This window comes from Calypte anna, chromosome W (assembly GCF_003957555.1).
Source record: "Calypte anna isolate BGI_N300 chromosome W, bCalAnn1_v1.p, whole genome shotgun sequence".
Lineage (NCBI taxonomy): Eukaryota > Metazoa > Chordata > Aves > Apodiformes > Trochilidae > Calypte > Calypte anna.
In genome coordinates this window covers 26,355,020-26,374,575 of record NC_044276.1, presented here as the reverse complement: position 1 = coordinate 26,374,575, position 19,556 = coordinate 26,355,020, and the positions used below count along the sequence as shown (strand labels likewise).

General features: G+C 42.0%; 1 protein-coding gene across 1 annotated transcript in view; it reads left to right on the top strand.

The window, feature by feature from the left end:
* The window catches only part of LOC103536996 (ras GTPase-activating protein 1), a 168,049-nt gene that overhangs the window by 45,157 nt on the left and 103,336 nt on the right, over window positions 1-19,556 (top strand). The window contains exon 2 of the mRNA XM_030468314.1: window positions 6,027-6,176. Within this exon, the coding sequence (XP_030324174.1) occupies window positions 6,027-6,176 (150 nt within the window). The remainder of the gene's footprint in view (window positions 1-6,026; window positions 6,177-19,556) is intronic.

Genomic DNA, 19,556 nt, shown 5'->3' with positions numbered 1-19,556 from the left:
TTTGCAGGGTTTTATTTGGTTGGTTGGTTGGTTGGTTGGGTTTTTTTGTGTGTTTGTTTTTAGAAGGGAAAGAAAAGAAAGAAAATCATTGGTGTGTGGCTTCAGTTTACTGGTCCCCAATGCTCTGCTAGTCAGTTTGGCATAGCAGCGTAACAGTTGTAGGGATGCTTTCAAATACAGCAACGTTTTCTTTTTTTATACAAAGTAGTTTGTAGCAGACTTTTGACACTTTCAGTCCAGATACTCATGCTGCTCAGAAGATTCCAAGGGAGGCAGAGATTTCTCCAAGTATTCCTGTAGCAAGAGATTGTCCTGTAAAAGTAATACAGAAAGCAAGTTAGAGCTTTTGTTTGATGTGTAAATACACATGTGCACATGAGTGCACACACACTCTACAATGAAAGGCACCTCTTCTATGAAGACAGCCTGAGAGTTGGAGTTGTTCAGCCTGGAGAAGAGAAGGCTCTGGGGAGACCTTATAGCAGCCTTCCAGTACCTGAAGGGGGCCTACAGGAAAGCTGGAGAGTGACTTTTTAATAGGGCCTGTAGTGATAGGACAAGGGGTAATGGTTTTAAACTGAAAAAGGGTAGATTTAGTTTGGATATCAGGAAGAAATTCTTCAGTGTGAGGGTGGTGAGACACTGGAACAGGTTGCCCAAGGAAGTTGTGGATGCCCCATCCCTGGAAGTGTTCAAGGAGTGACTGGATAGGGCCTTGAGCAATCTGGTCTAGTGGGAGGTGTGGCCACTTGCTGTGGGGATGAAAGACAGGGGACTCTGATGTTGCTAGCAAGCAAAGACCTTTATTGTAAATACCATCTGTTTTTTATACCTCCATCCCAGTATTTTTCCACAGCTACTTGTAATCAGCTCTTGTGTTAGAGGTTAACACTTCTACTGTCCTTGGCAATCAGTTACTGTTGCATACTTTCTCATGGTTATCTCAGTTCTTTGTTCTTCTTGTTCATCTTTCCCATGGCTTGGTGCCCGCCAGTTCAAGGATGTTTTGCTGAGAGGACACGTATACCACTTTCTCTTTGTCCTCTTCCTCCACATCTCCCCCTTTCTGTTTTACAACAAAGGCCTTTGCTAATGACTGTTGAACCAAACGTAATACACATTGCACAAGGCAAGGTACACATACATAATAAGATACATACAAAGAGCAATAGCCCCAAAAAGCAAATCTTCAGTAGTTGTACGAACCATCCAGTTAAACTCCATTCATTAAATAGATTATTTAACCATCCTATCCATCGTCTTGATTTTAAAACAGATAAAAATGCCGCAAAGGTCCCTGTGAACTCGTGGACTGGGTAAACTCAAGAGGTCCCCTTCAACCTCCATCACTCATGCCAGTTACTTAGGCCTGTCCTCCCTTCCTAGATGGCCCTCTTATAACAGAGGAAACCATCCCTCACATCAAGGTCTGGTATGGCATGTGTCCCCACCGCTCATTGCCTATTGGGTTGCATCCAGCAGCGGAGCTATAAGTTCTTCTTGGTGTCAAACACAGAGGCTAACCCAGTCTTGCCCTCGATTGTGGTAGGAGGTACTTGGCTGGCACCTTGTTGTGTAGGACCAATATGTTGTTAACCCCTGTTGTATGTTCATGTGAACACTGGTGGGGAGTTTCAAGCCTAATGTTAAGTTCTTAACTTCACATTAAACATCTTACCTCTATTATGCATCACCACTTGCATACGTTGCTATCATCCAGATCCGTGGTTGCTGGGGAGCCCTGGTTGCAGCGAGGATTTGGAAAACCCTTCTCGATAAGTGGGAAAATCTTCCGCGGTGTGTCCACCCATAGGTGAGGCATCCAAAGTCACTGCAAGCGGGTCCAGCCTTATATACTAAACAACCAGCAAGTCAAAAGAACTTGCATATTACCTTGTGCGGAAGTATCTGGTTCATCTCCTGACCAGCGATGATTGGGACTGGGCCAGTGTCGAGGGCGTGGTTGGCAGGATTTCTTTAACATCAAGTCAATTACTTTTGCTAAATGATGATTAATACAACTAGAGCACATATTTGAGAAACATTTCATTGCTAAAAAACACCAGATCAGGTTTCACTGGATGACCTTGATTTTTCACCATTTCTACCTCATGACCCATCAGTGCTTTGCTGTTACTCCATGTTAGCAGTTCTTGCCTCCGTGTATTCTGGCTTGGAGGTCTCTGATGTCTCTGTTGTTCGTTTGGCTGCAGGGTCAGCCGGCAGAAGCACTTGGTGACGTGTAGTAAGGCTCCCGTCATCACAGGTTCGGACATTCTTTTCTGGAACCCAAACGGGTTTATCTGCAGTTTCTGGAGAGACATGAGCAAAACCTCGACCCCATGTCATTAATGGATCAGGACCTTTCCATTGCCCTGTTAAAGGATCTTTCTACTTGACTTGCACCTGTGGCAAACAGGTTGTTTGAAATTGACGTTCAGCTGCTGTATGGCCTTCTGTATCAACATTTTAAAAATTTAATGTATAAAGTGTCCTTACCGATTTCCTGTGTGGGGAATCCAACAAATCTCCCCCTTTTTTGTTTTTGCAGCATATTCTTTAAGTCGCGATGGTGGCGTTCAATGAGTGCCTGTCCCGTAGGATTATAAGGAATGCCTGTAGTCAGGGCAATATCATGAGAGTGACAAAATCGAGCAAAAGAGGCACTAATATACACCAGGGCATTATCAATATTCAACGGCGTGTGGCATGCCCATTACAGAAAAAGCAGGGGAATAAGAATTTGTGCAATTCTAGCTTTCTCTGAGATCTGGATAACTCATTGAGACCATTCCAAAATCATTATAGTACACAAAAAATCCTCATCCACTACCCCAGGGATTGCAAGAAGCCCTTTTGCTGAATGCCCACTACAGCCTACTCTAAGGCCTCCTGTACCAATAGGAAGGAGCCCTGTAGTAGTGGTAGGAATTCTTTGAATCTCTATCTCAGGAGTTAATACACATCGGAAGGTGGCGTGGAGGTCCAATCCTGCACTGCTGGGGCTTGCCCCGCTGAGGCTTTGAAGTTGTGATTTGCTGGGATCATTTGCGGAGGTGTCAGTGACATGGCTGCCCCTATTGTTTGGGGGGCCGGGGCCCCGCTGCCAGTTTCCCGACAACTGAACCCCATTGTTCTAACATCTTGTTCTGCATTCAAATACCCAGTGAAAAAACCTTTCTGACATAATTCAGGAGGTGATCTGGAATTTGGACATCTCTTTGTCCTTCTGCAATCGCTCGCTATATGTCCCTATTTACCACAGTTAAAGCATTTTACCTTTTTGACTGATTGCATAGCAGCTGCCATCAGATTAGCATTGTGTGTGGTGGTGCCAATGTCCTCGCATCGGTGTATCATATCTGTAATTGCCAGTGCCTGCTTTCAATCTTTATTACAATTTTCAAATGTCAGTTGTTTTAGCAGAATGTTAGAAGCAGTGCTGTCAGTCACACTTCTCTGAATAGCCATAGTTAAACGATGAATGAATTGTTCAAAAGGCTCTGGTCATCGTGGTAGGGTGGCCTGTAGGAGACCCCCACTATGATATCACTTGCCCCTGACTTCCTTTTAGTCTTGACCCACAGGGTCTCTGTCAGCTCCTCATCTGTCCCCCGGCAGAGGTCCATGGACTCCAGCTGGTCATTGATGTAGAGAGTGACACCCCCCCCTCTTTTGCTTTTCCTGTCTTTTCTAAACAGTTTATACCCAGCCATCCCCACACTCCAGTCATAGGAACTGTCCCACCATGTCTCAGTGATACCAATAACATCATATCCCTGAAAGCAGGCAGACATGTAACTCGTTTATTTCCCATGCTTCGTGCGTTTTATAGAGGCATTTGAGATGTTCCCCCTTCAAAGCAACCTTACTGGCAGGGCTTATGTCTTTTTATCTGTACACACTCCTTCCTGTTGGCCTGTGATTCTCTTCCAGGCCCAGGGCATCTGTTAGTGGCTCTGTCCTCAGTGGGGTAATAACTTTTCTTGACCTGAGCTATTGGCTTAGCATCTATCATTACCATGCTATCCCTAGGCTCATCTCTAGTGGTCAGTTTTATCCCCTTCCCCCTTTAAACCTAGTTTAAAGCCCTGTCGATTAGCCCTGCCAATTCGCTGCCAAAAATCCTTTTCCCTCTCCTGGATAATATCTGGTGCCATCTCTGTAATCAAAAACCACAAAATTCTGTTTATGGCACCAGCCTCTAAGCCACCTGTTGATCAAGTGTGCTTTCCTATTCCTTTCAGAATTCCCTGCTAGTAAAGGAATTGAGGAAAACACCACCTGTGCTCCTGAACCCTCTACCATTCAGCCCAGAACTCTGAAGTCCCTTTTTATTGTCTTCAGACTTCTCTTGGTAACCTCATCACTGCCCACCTGCGTGATCAGTAATAGATCACAATCAGAGGGTCTGGGAGCTTCCTCGTAACATCTCTGACCCCAAAGCCCCAGGGAGACAGCAGACTTCCCTTTGGGATGGGTCTAGCCAGCACATGAGCCCTTTGTTCTACTCAGGAAGGAATCCCCTACAACAATTACTCTTATTTTTTAAAGGAGCAGTCCTAATGCACAAGGCTGTTTGCCTCTGCAACTCCCTGGATGAACTTTTATCAGCATCCTCATCAGACAAGTCTTCCAGTCCCAGTGTCCCATATCTAATGTGCAGGGGCACCTGGGAAGGTGGGGGAGGTCAAGAAGGGGTTTGCCTGCTGCCCCAGGGAGCATTCACCCCCATCACTTTGGTTCCCTCTCTCTGCCTGATGACTGGAGGGCAGGGGGTCCTCTGCTTTCTGTGGCACCTCCACCTGCTGCCTTTGCCTCAAGGCCAGCGGGTTGTAGCTCTAACAGTCTATCTCCCTCTCACATTCCCAAATATGTAGTGAAATGAGGCAATCAGGTGTTGCTAATTACAAGGTGGGAGGCAGGGAGCTTGTGAGCAGGATGCTCATGCACATTGGGTGACCAATGCTGCTCATGTGCAGCTGGGGTAAGCCCTAATTGGGCACAGGTGGGCTTAACACAAGCTCCCGCCTTCTACCTCGTAATTAGCAACACCTGATTGCCTCATTTCACTACACAAATACTCATCAACCTCTTACTCTCCTCTTTCAGTCCTACCACCAGACTGAGCAGGTCTTTCACCTGGTTGCAGCATGCACAAGTGATTGCTTTCCTCTGGTACAAGGGATAGGCTCAGACATTCCATGTATCTTGACATCTGAACAGCCATGTGTTGCTGGGGCAGCTCAGTCTGAGTTGCCACAATTTTCTTGGCCATGGCTTTGGCACAAGTGGATGCCATAGGTAAGTTACCTTCTGGGAGGAAAAAGACCATAGTCTGGAGCGCATTCTCTCTCACTCACCCTCCCTCCCTTCCTCCCTCTCTGCGTTTTGCGCTCCTTTTTTTTTTTCCTGTTTGGTTGCTGCAGTTTAGCTGACTTGGCAAGAGTCCCACGTCGTGATCCGCTGGGGGTCCCGCCACCTTGGCGACTACCTTCTTTTCTTTTGTAATATTTTGTATTTGCCCTTTTTGTAATATTTTGCAGTGTGTGAGTTGCTGTGCATCTGTATTTGCTTTTAATAGACTGTGTGTTGGGTTTAGAGAAGACTTTGTTTTGCCTGAAATATGGTCTGAACTGAAGCCTGAGTGGGCTTAAAGTACAACAGCTTGAGTCAGATCAGTTCTCTGGTTCTGCTTGTTTGCTGAAAACGAGCAAATTGGAGAGAAAAGAAAAAGATGGTTATAGAGAATCTTTGTCCCCTTTGAATGATTCAGAGTGCTTTCCACCAGTTTAAGTTATTTGGGGAAGCAGGTTATCTGAACCTATGTTTGTTTTTGTTTTTTTTTTCAATTCTGTGTACTGGAAATGAGTAATTTGAGAGGGTGCACATGTAAATATCCAAAACAGAAGTTCAGAATTGCATCATTTTTAGCAGAGAACTTTAATTCGGTTTACAGGTCTGTTCTGTAAAAATAAACAGAAGCCTTAAATTCTAAGGACACCCGTTGTTACATTGTTTTTTAGGTGGTATCATGGAAAACTTGACAGAGCAATTGCAGAAGAACGTCTTCGGCAAGCAGGAAAACCTGGAAGCTACCTTATTCGAGAGAGTGATCGGAGACCAGGTTCATTTGTGCTTTCATTCCTTAGTAAAACAAATGTCAATCATTTTAGGTGAGAATTAAATGTTTTCTTTTAAAATGCTGTAACCTGTTTATTTGTGGTTTTAGAATTTAGCACAGTATAGAAAGCAACTGTATTATAAATGTGATATTTTAAAATTTTTTATCTATGTATGGTATAGCTTTGTACCATGGTTTAATTTTTTTAAACCATGCTACTTAAAATTCCTTTACAGGCTAAAGAACGAAAATGTGGGGAAACCAACTTCAGCAGAATAGAGAAGCTTGTCTAAAGCTGTTGTGACTAAATTAACAGTAACATGCAGGCTTCTTACTAGTAATCTGAGGAAATAGTTTTGAGTCTGTTCCTTAATTATTGCAGTTCACAGGCCGTACTTGAATATCAAGGTCATAGCAAATCTGTGTGCTTCCTTTATAAGAAAGAAATAACAAAGAAACAAAGAGGTTCTGTATTTAACAACAGGATGTTTTGCTGAAATCAGCTTTCAGTATGTGTTAGAATTAGTTGTTCTAAATACAAATAACCATTTATCTGAAATTGTAACTAGTATTATTTTACCATTAGCAAATTATATTAGAATCATAGAGTAGTTTGAGTTGCAAAGGACCTTAAAGATGATTTAGTTCCAACCCCCCTGAATGGGCAGGGACACCTTCCGCTAGACCAGTCCTTACAAATCTGCCAAGTTGGATATGGGCATATGTTCATGCAGCATATGATTGACAGATATGTGTGTATGAGTCCATCAAAGCTTAATTCTTTTTGGCTGAAGTTGTATGGTATTTTTCCTGAGTTTCTGAGTGATGTAAAATAATGGGAAGGAAAGTCTATCTTTTCATTTTGTCCTTCAGAATGTTCCGTGATTACAGAAGTCTTTGTATTTACTAGACCTGTGTGTTCTGAAAGTTTCATTTGATCTTGATTTAATAATGAAATGTAAAGCATTAAGTTTCATTTAAAAGCCTAATCTCTAAATAATTTACCATGGATTTTATAAGGAACCTTGTAGAAAATATGCCAAGCAATCTAGTCTAGATCCTTAAAATTATATTATTTTCTGACCCCCCTTTCAATGTTATACGCCTAAAGCCTTCAAAGTTCATCTCTGAAGACTGATCTTAGTATGTTTTACACTCCTGCTACGGAGAAATAATATAGTTTAAATATGTGTCAGGAGAAGAAAGATATTTTAAAGCAGGAATGTATCAGAATACTGGCCTGCTAAAGAATAATAGGATTCACTTTGTAAGAAACCAACTACACATAAATAATATACTCATTTGATTTTCTCAGTAGTTGAATTTGTTTTCATTCTGGTTTTGGATTGTTTATGAGCTTTCTAAAGAAGTCGAATGCTAAGTAGAATCAGATCTGTTTAACCTTATGTACTGTATTTTTTTTTAATATCTTTAAGATAGCTTGCTTTTGGAAACTGGAGAGAGAGGTAACATGATGTTACATGTTAAGTTTTTTCTTTTAGTGAAATTTGGGTAGTTGACTAATAGTTTATCTCAATTTCTTCTATTTTACTACATATTTTTACCTTCACTAATATCATATATTCTTAGACTTCAGTTTGTGAAGGTATATCATAAGACTTCCTCCTTTAGCAGAAGTGCTCTCCAATGCATTTTCCTTCATTTACCAGCAGTTTTGGCTAACTGGGGAGGTCCCAGTTGCCTGGAGGTTAGCAAACCTAATGCCCAACTACAAGAAGGGCCAGAAGGAGGATATGGGAAACTACAGGCTTGTCACTCTGTCCTTAGTGCAAGGGAAGGTTATGGAGCAGATCATCTTGAGTGCCATCACATGGCACATACAGGACAACCAGGTGATCAGGCACAGTCTCCATCTATGACAAGGTGATCCCCTTAGTGGATGAGGGAAAGGCTGTGGATGTTGTCTACCTAGACCTTAGTAAAGCCTTAGACACAGTTTCCCACAGCATTCTCCTGGAGAAACTGGCTGCTCATGTCTTGGATGGGTGTACTCTCAGCTGGGTAAAAAAACTACTGGCTGGATGGCTGGGCCCAAAGAGTTGTGGTGAATAAAGTTAAAGCCAGGTGAATGGAGTTAAAGCCAGCTGGCGGCTGGTTGGTCACAAGTGGTGTTCTCCAGGGCTCAGTGCTGGGGCCAGTTGTGTTTAATGTCTTTATTGATGATGTGGATGAGGGGATAGAGTGCACCCTCAGGAAATGTGCAGATGGCACCAAGTTGGAAGGGAGTGTTGATCTACCTGAGGGTAGAAAGACTCTACAGAGAGACCTGGACAGTCCAATTGTATGAGATTCAACTAGGCGATGTGTCAGGTTGTGCACTTGGGTCACAACAACGCTACAGGCTTGGGAAAGAGTAGCTGGAAAGCTGCCAGTGTGCCCAGGTGGCCAAGAAGACCAACAGCATCCTGGTATGCATCAGAAATTGTGGGAAAAAAGTCTGCGGAGGCTTAAGGATTCCATGTACACATCAATATGATCGTATGAAATCGTGTATTAACAATTTGCACTCACTTATATAGAGAAGACTTGTTTACACCATCATATCATGCACGTGGCTTTGTATTCCAATTACACATTCCATTCTCACGGAACCACTCTTCTCACATAATTATTTTTCTCTTCTGCTGCCAATTAGTTATCTCTTTCCCATTAGCTCATTTTTAGAAAGCTGTAACTAGGCCTCAATAACCATTAACCCACTGTAGCCTAAGCTGAAGTCAGGATTGCTCACAACCTGTATATTTCTGAACTGTTTCCCCAACATATTCCCCTTTTTGTTTTTTGAACAATTCTGACTTATTTCATTACGTAGGATAACATGCTAATGATATATTGTCATAAACAGCATACTAATAATGCAAAAGCAATAATAACATATATACTAATGCAAAAGCAATAATAACATACTAGTAATATAAAAGCAATAATAACATATATAACTGATAAGCCTTGCCTAATTAAATATGTAAGCCAACAAGCTAACTGGTATATTTTATGATTTTTATCAGTTCTTACCAAAGGCTTTTCCTCTTGCTATGTGTGATACAAATGAAACAGCAAGAAACCCAAATTTCAAATTTTCCCTTATATTCTAGGCCGAATTGTTGCATTGACTAGTTTGATCAAAATGTTACTGATAACTCATTAGTGCTCTAATGAGGTGATGCTCTTTTTTCTTATAAGGGTATATGCTCTTCCCTTGTCTTTTCCCTTTTTTTTTTTTTGATTGTAATGAAAATAGTTTTTTTATCGAATAATGTATTCTAATGGTTTCAAACTAAACTTGAAGAAATTTCTTTCTATCACACCACTCCCCTGCACAGTATCCAGTATTTTGCAGTGCAGCTTTGAGCATCTTTTAAACTCTTCTCTTAAATAATAGATCAAATTATAATCAATGTGCCCATCAAAGTAGGTTGTTTTTAAATAACTGGAGTTTGCATAAAAGCAGAGTAGTGACACTACCTAATTGAAGTTAAATTATTGTTCTATATGTAAAAGTCTTCATCTTTTTATATGGCTTAACACATTAAAAAGATAATCTCCTGTTAAAGAAAAGAAAATATCACTAGCTTTCATGAGCAGCAGGTAACCCTCAAGTTATTGCCTACCAAGATCCAGGCCTGGACATTTGGTGCCCAGAACAATGTAAAAATATTTCCCACTTCTGCTTCATACTTTTCAGAAGGCATAAGAGAACATTAGAGAAAATTAAAAACTTTTTTTTTTTTTCAGTGAGGCTATGTGGTGTCCTTTCTCCCCCTCCCAGCAGGGCTCACAGCTACAGTATCTGCAGGGGCAGAGGCAGCAACTGCAGCTGTAGCAGACTTGCTGGCAGCAATCACCAGCCACATGAAGGGGGTGTTGAAAAGCAGCTGCGGGGGAAACAGTCGGGGGGGGGGGGGGGAAGTTTCTTTCTCTCCGCAGCAATTCTCGGCCTCTGAAAAACATTCTCATGATTTTATCGTACTCCTTACCAATATATGAGAAAAATTTAACACCACCTACCAAAAACTTAAAAAACCAAAACACTATTACTACTAAAATCTGGTGGAATCAGCCTGAAATAAAATAAATCAGTACAATCTCCCAAACCAAATACTTGTATCAGAAACATCATCACTGTGAATCCACATTTAAAGGCGTTTGTTTCCATGGCCGAACCCATCTGCTCGGTACCCAACGCACTCCAGTACCTGTAAGTAAGCACATAAAACCTCGACCAGTCAATTTCACCTCTGCCGGCCCTTCCCATTGTCCAGTGATGGAATTCTTGAATTCCACCAAAATTTTTTGGGAAGGTTCCGAAGCAAAGTCTGCTAAAGCTTTTTGGTGAATCAATATCGGAGGTTCTGTACTTTCTCCTGTAAGGCGTAAATAGTTCATGACATATACAGCCTTACTTAACCGGTCCTGAGAAGGACTCCCCTCCTCCCCCCTTTTTTGTCTTTCAAGGAGTGTCTTCAGTACTGAATGGCAATGTTCCACTATTGCTTGACCCGTAGGGTTATGAGGAATACCAGTAACGTGACGAATACCCCATTGTCCACAAAACTGTCAAAAACGAGCCGAAGAATAAGCGGGGCCATTATCCGTCTTATTAGACTGAGGTACTCCTAGAACAGCAAAGGATACATATAGATGTCTGATAACGTTTCGTTGCCTCGCCAGTCTGAGTAGAGGCCCAAACAGCCATAGAAAAAGTATCTATAACAACATGCACATATTTTAAGCATCCAAACTGTTGTACATGAGTGACATCCATTTGCCACAGTTACAAAGATGTCAAACCTTTGGGATTGTCTTCCATCCCAATACCAAGATCAACCTTTTGGCAATCAGGACAAGATTTCACAATTCCCTGGGCATCCCCCAGAGGTAAATGAAATTGCTTTGCTAGCACTTTAGCAGATTGATGAAAAAATGCATGAGATTGTCGAGTTTGTGAAAAAACATCAACAGAAGGACCAGTCCACCCTGGTGCAACTAGTCAGCTCGGTTATTACCGATAGCCAAACCTCGGTCACTAAGATGACTCCGGATATGAGTGATAAAATAAGGATGTTCTCTTTCCGCTGAGAGTCTTAGTAACTTCTGCAATAAGAAATACAAATGCTTATTCGAAATTTCCTTTAAAATGGCATGATACATTCTCAAAACAATGCCTACTACGTAAAGTGAATCCAAGACTATATTTACAGCAGTATTAGTCCATATTTCAAAAACCCAAATAATCACGGTAAGTTCAAGGGTTTGCAAAGAGTCAAATGACTTCCCTTGAATTAAATGTTCTTTCCATTGCCCAGGCGTCTCCTCCCAGGTAACAGCAGCTTTACAGGATTTTTTTTCCAGCATCCGTAAAGATCGTTACGCCGTCCACTGGACTGTCAGACAAAAAAAACCCCACAAAAAACTACATGACTCCCACTGCATGTTAGATAAAAGTGGTAACAAGCGATATGAGGGGTAAAAATCCGTTATTTCCCCGCTAAACCATGCTAAGGCTATTTGCAGGTCCGTTGAAGTTTGCAGTAGCCAAAGCAAATAGTCCTGCATAAGGGGCAAAATGATCTGTCCCAGGTCCACTCCAGCGATGTCTTGACATTGCACTCTGCCCTTTTTTTTTCTTTTCTTTTTTTTTTTTTTAATAATCAAAACCAATAATAAAAAATATTGATAAACCTTGTCTAATTAAATCTCTAAGCTATCCCCATATCCTTAAATGATTTAACTATTCATTTAACCCAGTATATGCAACAGTTAATTTTTTCATGTTATCTTTATCGTTTTTGGTTGTGAATTGACTCTGAATGATCAGCTAAATTTATGCAAATACGCTACATCCAAGTCTTCACAAACATAACCTAAAAGCTAACAATTAAATGTCAGTGGCAGCATGATATTGTAAAACTGCATGTCTGACACTATCAACATCTTTTAGCATCTGTGTTAAAATACCAGAAGTTAAGTTCATCTGCTTAGCAGTGCAACAGAATAGCACAATCAACATGCAGACGAGGGATCCCATAGTCAACATATAAACGATCACATGAATTACAACATTAAGAAAAACCTGTTATCAATACAACACAATACGAAAAGCACATTTCACACTGCAGTGGAAGGACTTAAATACCTTTTTAGTATGAGGAAGGTCAGGTGTCCACTGGTGCATAGAGCCAAGGGGGTAGAGGAGGCTTGTAGTGAAATGAGGCAGCCAGGTGCCACTAATTGCCAGGGAGTGAGCATGAGCTTGTGTCAAGCCCACCTGTGCCTAATTAGGGCGGGCCCCCACTGCGCATGAGCAGGACCAGGGGGCCAATAAAAGGTGAGTCCTAAAGCACAGGCTCAGCTCAGTCCTGAGCACGTCTGCAGAGAGGTCAGTTGCTCTTGGAGCACTGTATTACCTTCGTTGCGCCACTAGCGCTCATTGCCCTCAGGGTGAGGCTCTGAGGAGTCTCGAACCCGGGGTCTTGGCATCGCGGTACTGTGTCATAGCTGGCTGCGCCACTCAAGCCTCACCCTAATTCGACACGGGGGCTTGACACAAGCTCATGCTCACTCCCTGGCAATTAGTGGCACCTGGCTGCCTCATTTCACTACAGAGGCTTATCTGACAAAAATTCGTCAGGGGGCCCCAAAAGCGTCCCCAGACCCCTCCCACATCATGGCACAGCGGAGTCCTGGTTTCCTTCATGGTTGCCAAATTGAGGCCCAAAAAGGCCTAATAAAATTGTTTAGAGACAGAATTCCAAGCCTTTAAAAAGCAAAGGCACGCACACACACACAAACCCATTTTTTTTTTTTTTTTTTTTTTTTTTTTTTTTTTTTTTTTTTTTTTTTCTGCTGTGGTGTCTGCAGCAGGGCTCATTTTCTGAGCAGCAGCAGTGTGTGCGGGGGGGCGAGAAGCAGCTGCAGAGGCAGGAGTGGGGGTGCTCTCTGTAGCAGGGGCAGCTCTCGCTCTCTGCAGAAACTCTCAGCCTCCGAAAAGGCATAATCATTCTCATAACTGTGGGTTTTTTTGTGTTTTTTTGTTGTTTGTTTTTTTTTTGTTTTTTTTTGTCTTACTCCTCACCAATATACAAGAAAAACTAACAACAACCACTAGAAGATTCAGAAATGAAATGATATTGCTACTAAAATCTGGTAAAGTCACCCTGAAACAAAATGAAGTGGTACAATCTCCTAAACCAAAACTGCAAGTATAATTACCAACCAAGTCTTTTATCTCTATATGAAACACCAGTGTACCATGCACCACAATATATATCAATATTGAGAACTGTATTAAAATGATGGTCCTTAAGCAGCTTTATCTTAAGCATCTTTATCTTAAGCAGCTTCTAACAATTGGGCTGCTGTAGCACCTTTTTGGGAGTAGTCCTAATGCACGTTTAGTTTTTTCATTAGCATTGTCATATGCCGACAAATAAAAAAAAAATATTATTTTTCTACTTTTTTTTTTAATCTCTTCTGACAAATCCAGATGTGATGTTATCGCTGAATATAAGCGATCCACCAATTTTGAATATCGCTCTTCTCCCTCTGTTTAATATTTGTAAAGGAAAGGGGTTGCTTGTGCAGGATCATGAACAATTTGCAAAGCTTTATACGCCAATTCTTGTGAAAGTTGTAACACTTCAGTTTGAAACCATGCCTGCAAATCTGCACATACAAAAGGACCAGCACTGAGTAACATTTCTGCTTGCACTCCGTGTAATGCTTCGGTTTTCTGTCTAGGAATCACAGCTGCATTTTCACACAGCATTTACCATTTATGATGAAATTGCAATTGTTGAGAAGGAGTTAACAGAGCGTTAATGAGCATTTTTGTGTCATATGGCATCAACAATTGAGTAGTAAAAAGATGTTGCAAAGGAGATTGAGTAAATGACTCAAACCGATTTCAAATTGTACTGTGCAATGGCAGCTTCGACTTCTTTTATCATTTTCCAATCTAATGCAACCCATTGACCTCCTCATCCTGGTCCCACAATCACTGGAAAACCATCGGACTCATATTGGGAACCATTTCTCCTTCAACTATAGCATTTGAATAATTCCCTTCCATCTAGTTACTGGATATACCCTTCCACACTTCCACCCCCCCACTACCCTCCCCTCCCCATGTTGGATCTGGAAGAGGTGGAGCAGTGGGTGTTAAAGGATTAAGGGAAGTAGGAGCAGGAATAGGGAACGGATCAGGGGGTAAAAATGGATTAGTGCCCCTGGGTTGTTCGGGATGTTCCCCGGAGCAAAAACTAGGGTTTTTTCAGGGGTATACTCATCCTTGGTCTCCAGTTCTTTCAGTTTCTTCAGCAGTTCCCTTAGTTGCTTGTCTCCGAGTCCCAGTTCTTTCCTTGGTTGTTGCTCTCTAGCAGGCACTGATGGTGTTGACAGGTGAAGCAGAGGATTAATTGAAGGCAACTGTGGTCAAGAAGATAAATCAGGCATCGGAGGTGGAAAGGAAGACAGAGGTGGCAGAACAGCCGGGAGCCGCGGCAGGCGGTCAGTTTTGGTTTTGCTTCTCAGTCCCATTTTTGCTTTTCATCCGACCCCCAGGGTCAAATGGCACGGTTGGCTGAGCTTGAATCAGTATAGTCCCTTCAGGTGCTGGTAAGGGTATTTTAGGTGTCTCAAACAACTGTTTAGAGGTCAAGTCCATATTTTGAGCATTCATCGGTACTGGTAGATCAGGCGGTAAGGCAGCAACTGCTGAGGCTGATGCTGCCCTCTCACTTTTCATTTCTTTTAAGGTTTCTCTAATCAGTTTCCAGAGTGTCGCTAAGCATTGTGCCTCCTTATCTCCATCGCTACTTTTATCCCATAGGGCAATACCTATGGCTTCCCAAGTAGGTAAGTCATAAACGGTACCCATCGAGGGGATCAAGCCTCTATCCTGTGCCCATTTCAGCAATTCACGTAAGGTCCTGCCTTCGTGTAATAAACCTCTCTTAGAGAGAATACATTGGAGGAGCTTAACTACTGCCTCTTCTTCTTTAGAGAGTGTAGACCCCATCTCCTCCCCAGCCGCTCACCTGATCAGGGCAAGATTCTTCAATTCCGAGCTCGTTTATTCCATAGCCAGGCACCAGCTACATAGACTGCCAGGGCAGCAATCTCCTTTCGACTGGCTTCTCCACTACCCTCTCATTCCAGCTGTCTTCATTGCTCCTGGAAGCAACAGCATGAGAGTCCCTGGTCTGGGCCACCCTTAGTCCCTGTTTGGGCGCCATTTGTGGGAAAAAAGTCTGCGGAGGCTTAAGGATTCCATGTACACATCAATATGATCGTATGAAATCGTTTATTAATAATTTGCACTCACTTATATAGAGTAGCCTTGTTTACACCATCATATCATGCAAGTGGCTTTGTATTCCAATTGCACATTCCATTCTCACGGAACCACTCTTCTCACATAATTATTTTTCTCTTCTGCTGCCAATTAGTTATCTCTTTCCCATTAGCTCAGTTTTAGAAAACCTCTAACTAGGCCTCAATAACCATTAACCCAATGTGGCCTAAATTGAAGTAAGTCAGGATTGCTCACAACCTGGATATTTCTGAACTGTTTCCCCAACAAGTCATGTATTCTGAGGTCTGTCAGAATTATCCCCTGAGGACCAATATTGCTTAAAAATAGCTGGACGTCCCGAGCGGTCCTTCCAAGCCAAACCATAATACATTTGTTTATGGCGTGGACTGTTACTTGTGCCACAAACCTCAGTCCTATCCTTAGCCAAAGGGCGTTTCTAGCAGTCTGTGGTGGTGCAATTTCTATCCTCACAATGCCATCCCAGAACCAGGGTGTATTTGCATCTGGAGAAACCTAGAGTTTTTCCAGTACCTGATTCAATATCCTGATCTGTCATCTTACGACTGAGGCAAAATTCCCCTTCTGGGACGTGATGAAGGTCTCAGGCAGGTGAATCATTTTCCCAAACAACAGGAGTTTTACTCATACGTGCTTTAGAATAGGGATGCAACATCCATTTAGGGTGGACAGGGTGTGCCATCCACGGCCATTGTGTGAATCCCTGATGCGATCCACAGACCCAACAATTTTGCAAATCCAGGACTGTACTTATATTTTTTCCCAAATTGAGGAAAGAATTTTTATCCCAGGGTTCGTGAATCAATGTGTTACTTGGCATATCAATCAAATCAGGTTTTGCAAACCCAACCAAGCATGTTACCAGCAACAGCATTTCCAGAACAATTAGAAATAAAATCATGTTATTATAAATCACTGCGTGTAAGCCAAAAGGTGGCTAATCTTCCGGCTGTCACTTAGTAACTTCTTCGGCTCCCAGTATCAGAGTAGCCATTTCTGAGACTGAGCCGGGGGGGGGGGGGGGGGGGGGGGTTCCTGTTTCCAAGAAACACTGAAGCTGGTAAGCACGTCTTCCTCTTGCAATATACAAAACCCAATCACACAAAAGGACCAAAGAGACACATTGGTATCCAGGATACAAAGCAACCATTTACTGCACACAGACTATCCAATTCGTACTAATCTTGTGTTGTTTGTCATTCATATCAGTTGCCACCCATGTGTTTCAATTCAGTGGATTCTGCAAAATTAATCTAATTTTACCTGTGTTAGGTAAATTCACATAAGGAGTTTGTCCAGGTTGTAGGCGTTGTCTGAAATTCCTGGGAGGCTGCTTCTCAGCGTTGTTATCTTGATTAGGTGACAAGGGAAAGAATGCAGTCAGAAGGGGACATCGGTTTACACCCCACGGATTATTGACCGTGGCAACTGCATAATTAAGTCTGTCATGCCAATTACTCTTGAGGCCTAATGAGTCTTTTTAGCAACCCATTAGTCCTTTCTACAATGCCATTAGCTTGCGGATAGTAAGGAATATGAAATGCCCAGTTAATATTTTCACTTTTTGCCCATTGCTGGACCAAGTGGGAGGTGAAATGAGTTGAAATGAGTACCATTATCAGACTGAATACTGGTAGGCTTAGGCAAAATGCCAAAGACCTTTTTCAAGAAAGAAAGCGTATTTTCTCCATTTGTTTTTGCATAAGATTCTGCACAAGTCAGACCAGATATCACTTCCACCATTACAATAATATATTGTTTGTTTTCTGACCTCCTAAAGGGTCCTATATAATCTATTTGCCAAGTAGACCATAATGTTTTACCATTTCTGAGGTGTAAACTATCAGCTGTCAGAGGGTGTTCACCCAACCAAATCTTACACAAATCACAAGCAGAAATAATTGTTTTACATTGCTCCCGTGTTACAGACCATCCATGTGATTGTGCTTCTTTATACAAATCAAAGATACCAGAATGACCCCTTTTGCAATGAAGCCATTCTAATAATTTTCCCCATTTGTGGATTTCACCTTGATTAAGAGCATCTCTGATTTCAATTACATTAATTCTTGCCAATTCATCAACTAGGTTATTGTATTTGCTTGCTTCATCTTTCAAATCGGATTGGTGAGAAGGTACCCATCCTACATGAAAATTGGGATTTCCTTTAGCAATTTCTAGGATTTCCTTCCATTTTTCTGCATGCCATACCGGTACACGATTAATTTCCCAGTTATTAATCTCCCAGAAAGTTACCCATTCAACACAGCGTTTAAATACAGCGAGAGAATCTGTATAGATATATACAGGTTCTGTAGTGGCTTTTTCTTTTACAAATACATTCAAAACAGCATCCAGTTCACCTACTTGTGCACTTCCTTCATCTTGATTTATTATTTGTTCCCCCGTGAAGGGTTTAATTGCAGCAGATTTAAAAAACCGTGTTTTCCCCTGTCTTCTGGAAGAAGCATCAGTGAACCAGGCATTATGCATACTGCTTTCAAATTCTGGGGCTTCCTTAATAGGGCTAGGAGTTTTCATAATTAAATCCTTTTCATTTGTGGAGTCAAAAGGTTCCTGAATTTTTAACTGCTTGTCTGGGCCTTCAACAATTTGAAACAGCTCAGCAAAATATTCAGTCTGGCTGTACCATTTCCTGATCGTTCCTTTCTGAGAAATCCCATCAGGGGGAGGTTTCCCAGATAAGACCTGGTTAAGCACTTTAAAGGGTCCTTGCACGATTACCTGTTGTTTTCTAATTATCTTGCTTATCTCTTTCAGCGCCGTGCTGACTGTAAGCAAAGCCTTTTCTAGAACTGAATATCGCTTTTCAGAGTCTTAATGACTGTGAGTAAAACGATATAGGTCTGGTGGCTCCAGCTGGACCTCGTTTCCAAAAGTGATAAGGCACTGGAAGAAAAACCCCATTCAATTATTATCAGATCATCAGGGTGGAGAGGTCCCAGGGTCTGAAAGGTTTGTGCCTCTAGGAGTAGAAGTTTTAAAGCTTCCTCATGGTTGTGATTCCACTCCCATAGGCGATGCTTTTTTAATAAATCATACAACGGCCGAGCTATTATTGACAGGTCTGGTATGTGCTTCCGCCAATACTGCGAAGTTCCCATAATTTCCTGTAGTTCTTTTCTATTCGTGGGTGCTTTTATTTCTCCCGAGAGAGAGTATCTTGTGGGATATTCCATGTCCCACCCTTCCATGTGATACCTAGAAATTTTGTTTCCTGGGAGGGAGGCTGTCTTTTTTCCTCAGATATTTCAATTTGTAAGCTTGTTAAGTGTCCAATTATGGCATCGTAAGCTGCTCTCACGGCTTGCTCATTGTGACCACCTATCAGCACATCATCAATGTATTGATAGATTTTCACATCTGGCTTATTTTTTATTTCTGTAATATTTTCCAGCTCCTGTGATAGAGCATGGTGGGCAAGCGTGGGTGAGTGTTTATAGCCCTGAGGTAACCTGGTGAAAGTATATTGTACTCCATTCCAAGTAAAAGCAAAATATTTTTGATCTTCAGGGTCAATTGGAATTTGGAAAAACATATCTTTCACATCCAGAGACGCAAGCATTGGGTGTGCTGCTTCCTGGATTTCTAGCACCAGACCTGCAATGTTTGGGACAGCTGCAGGTAATTTTTCAGTATTAGCATTCAATTTTCTTCAATCTACCGTCATTCTCCATTTGCCGTTTGGTTTTCTTATGGGCCAAATCGGGGAATTATAAGGTGAATGACAAGGCACAATTATACCTTTCTGTTTCAGGTCAGAAATTACATCCCTGATACCTTCTCTTGCTGCTAAGGGAATAGGATACTGCTTAACATTCGTAATTTTGCTTTGGGGGAGGCGAGGGGCACCTGTTAGCAGTCTAACTTTGACTGGGGGTGCCGAAATTCCAAAGGCGACCGTTTTCATCTCTCCATGACCTGCCAATCAATGCATCCATTCCTAATAAATTGTAAGGAATGTGATCCACAATCATCTGGGTTCAGATTAACTCTTCGTCTCCCGGTAGTTTAAGGGAAACTTTAGCTGTCTTCTGCAACACAGGGGTTCCCAAA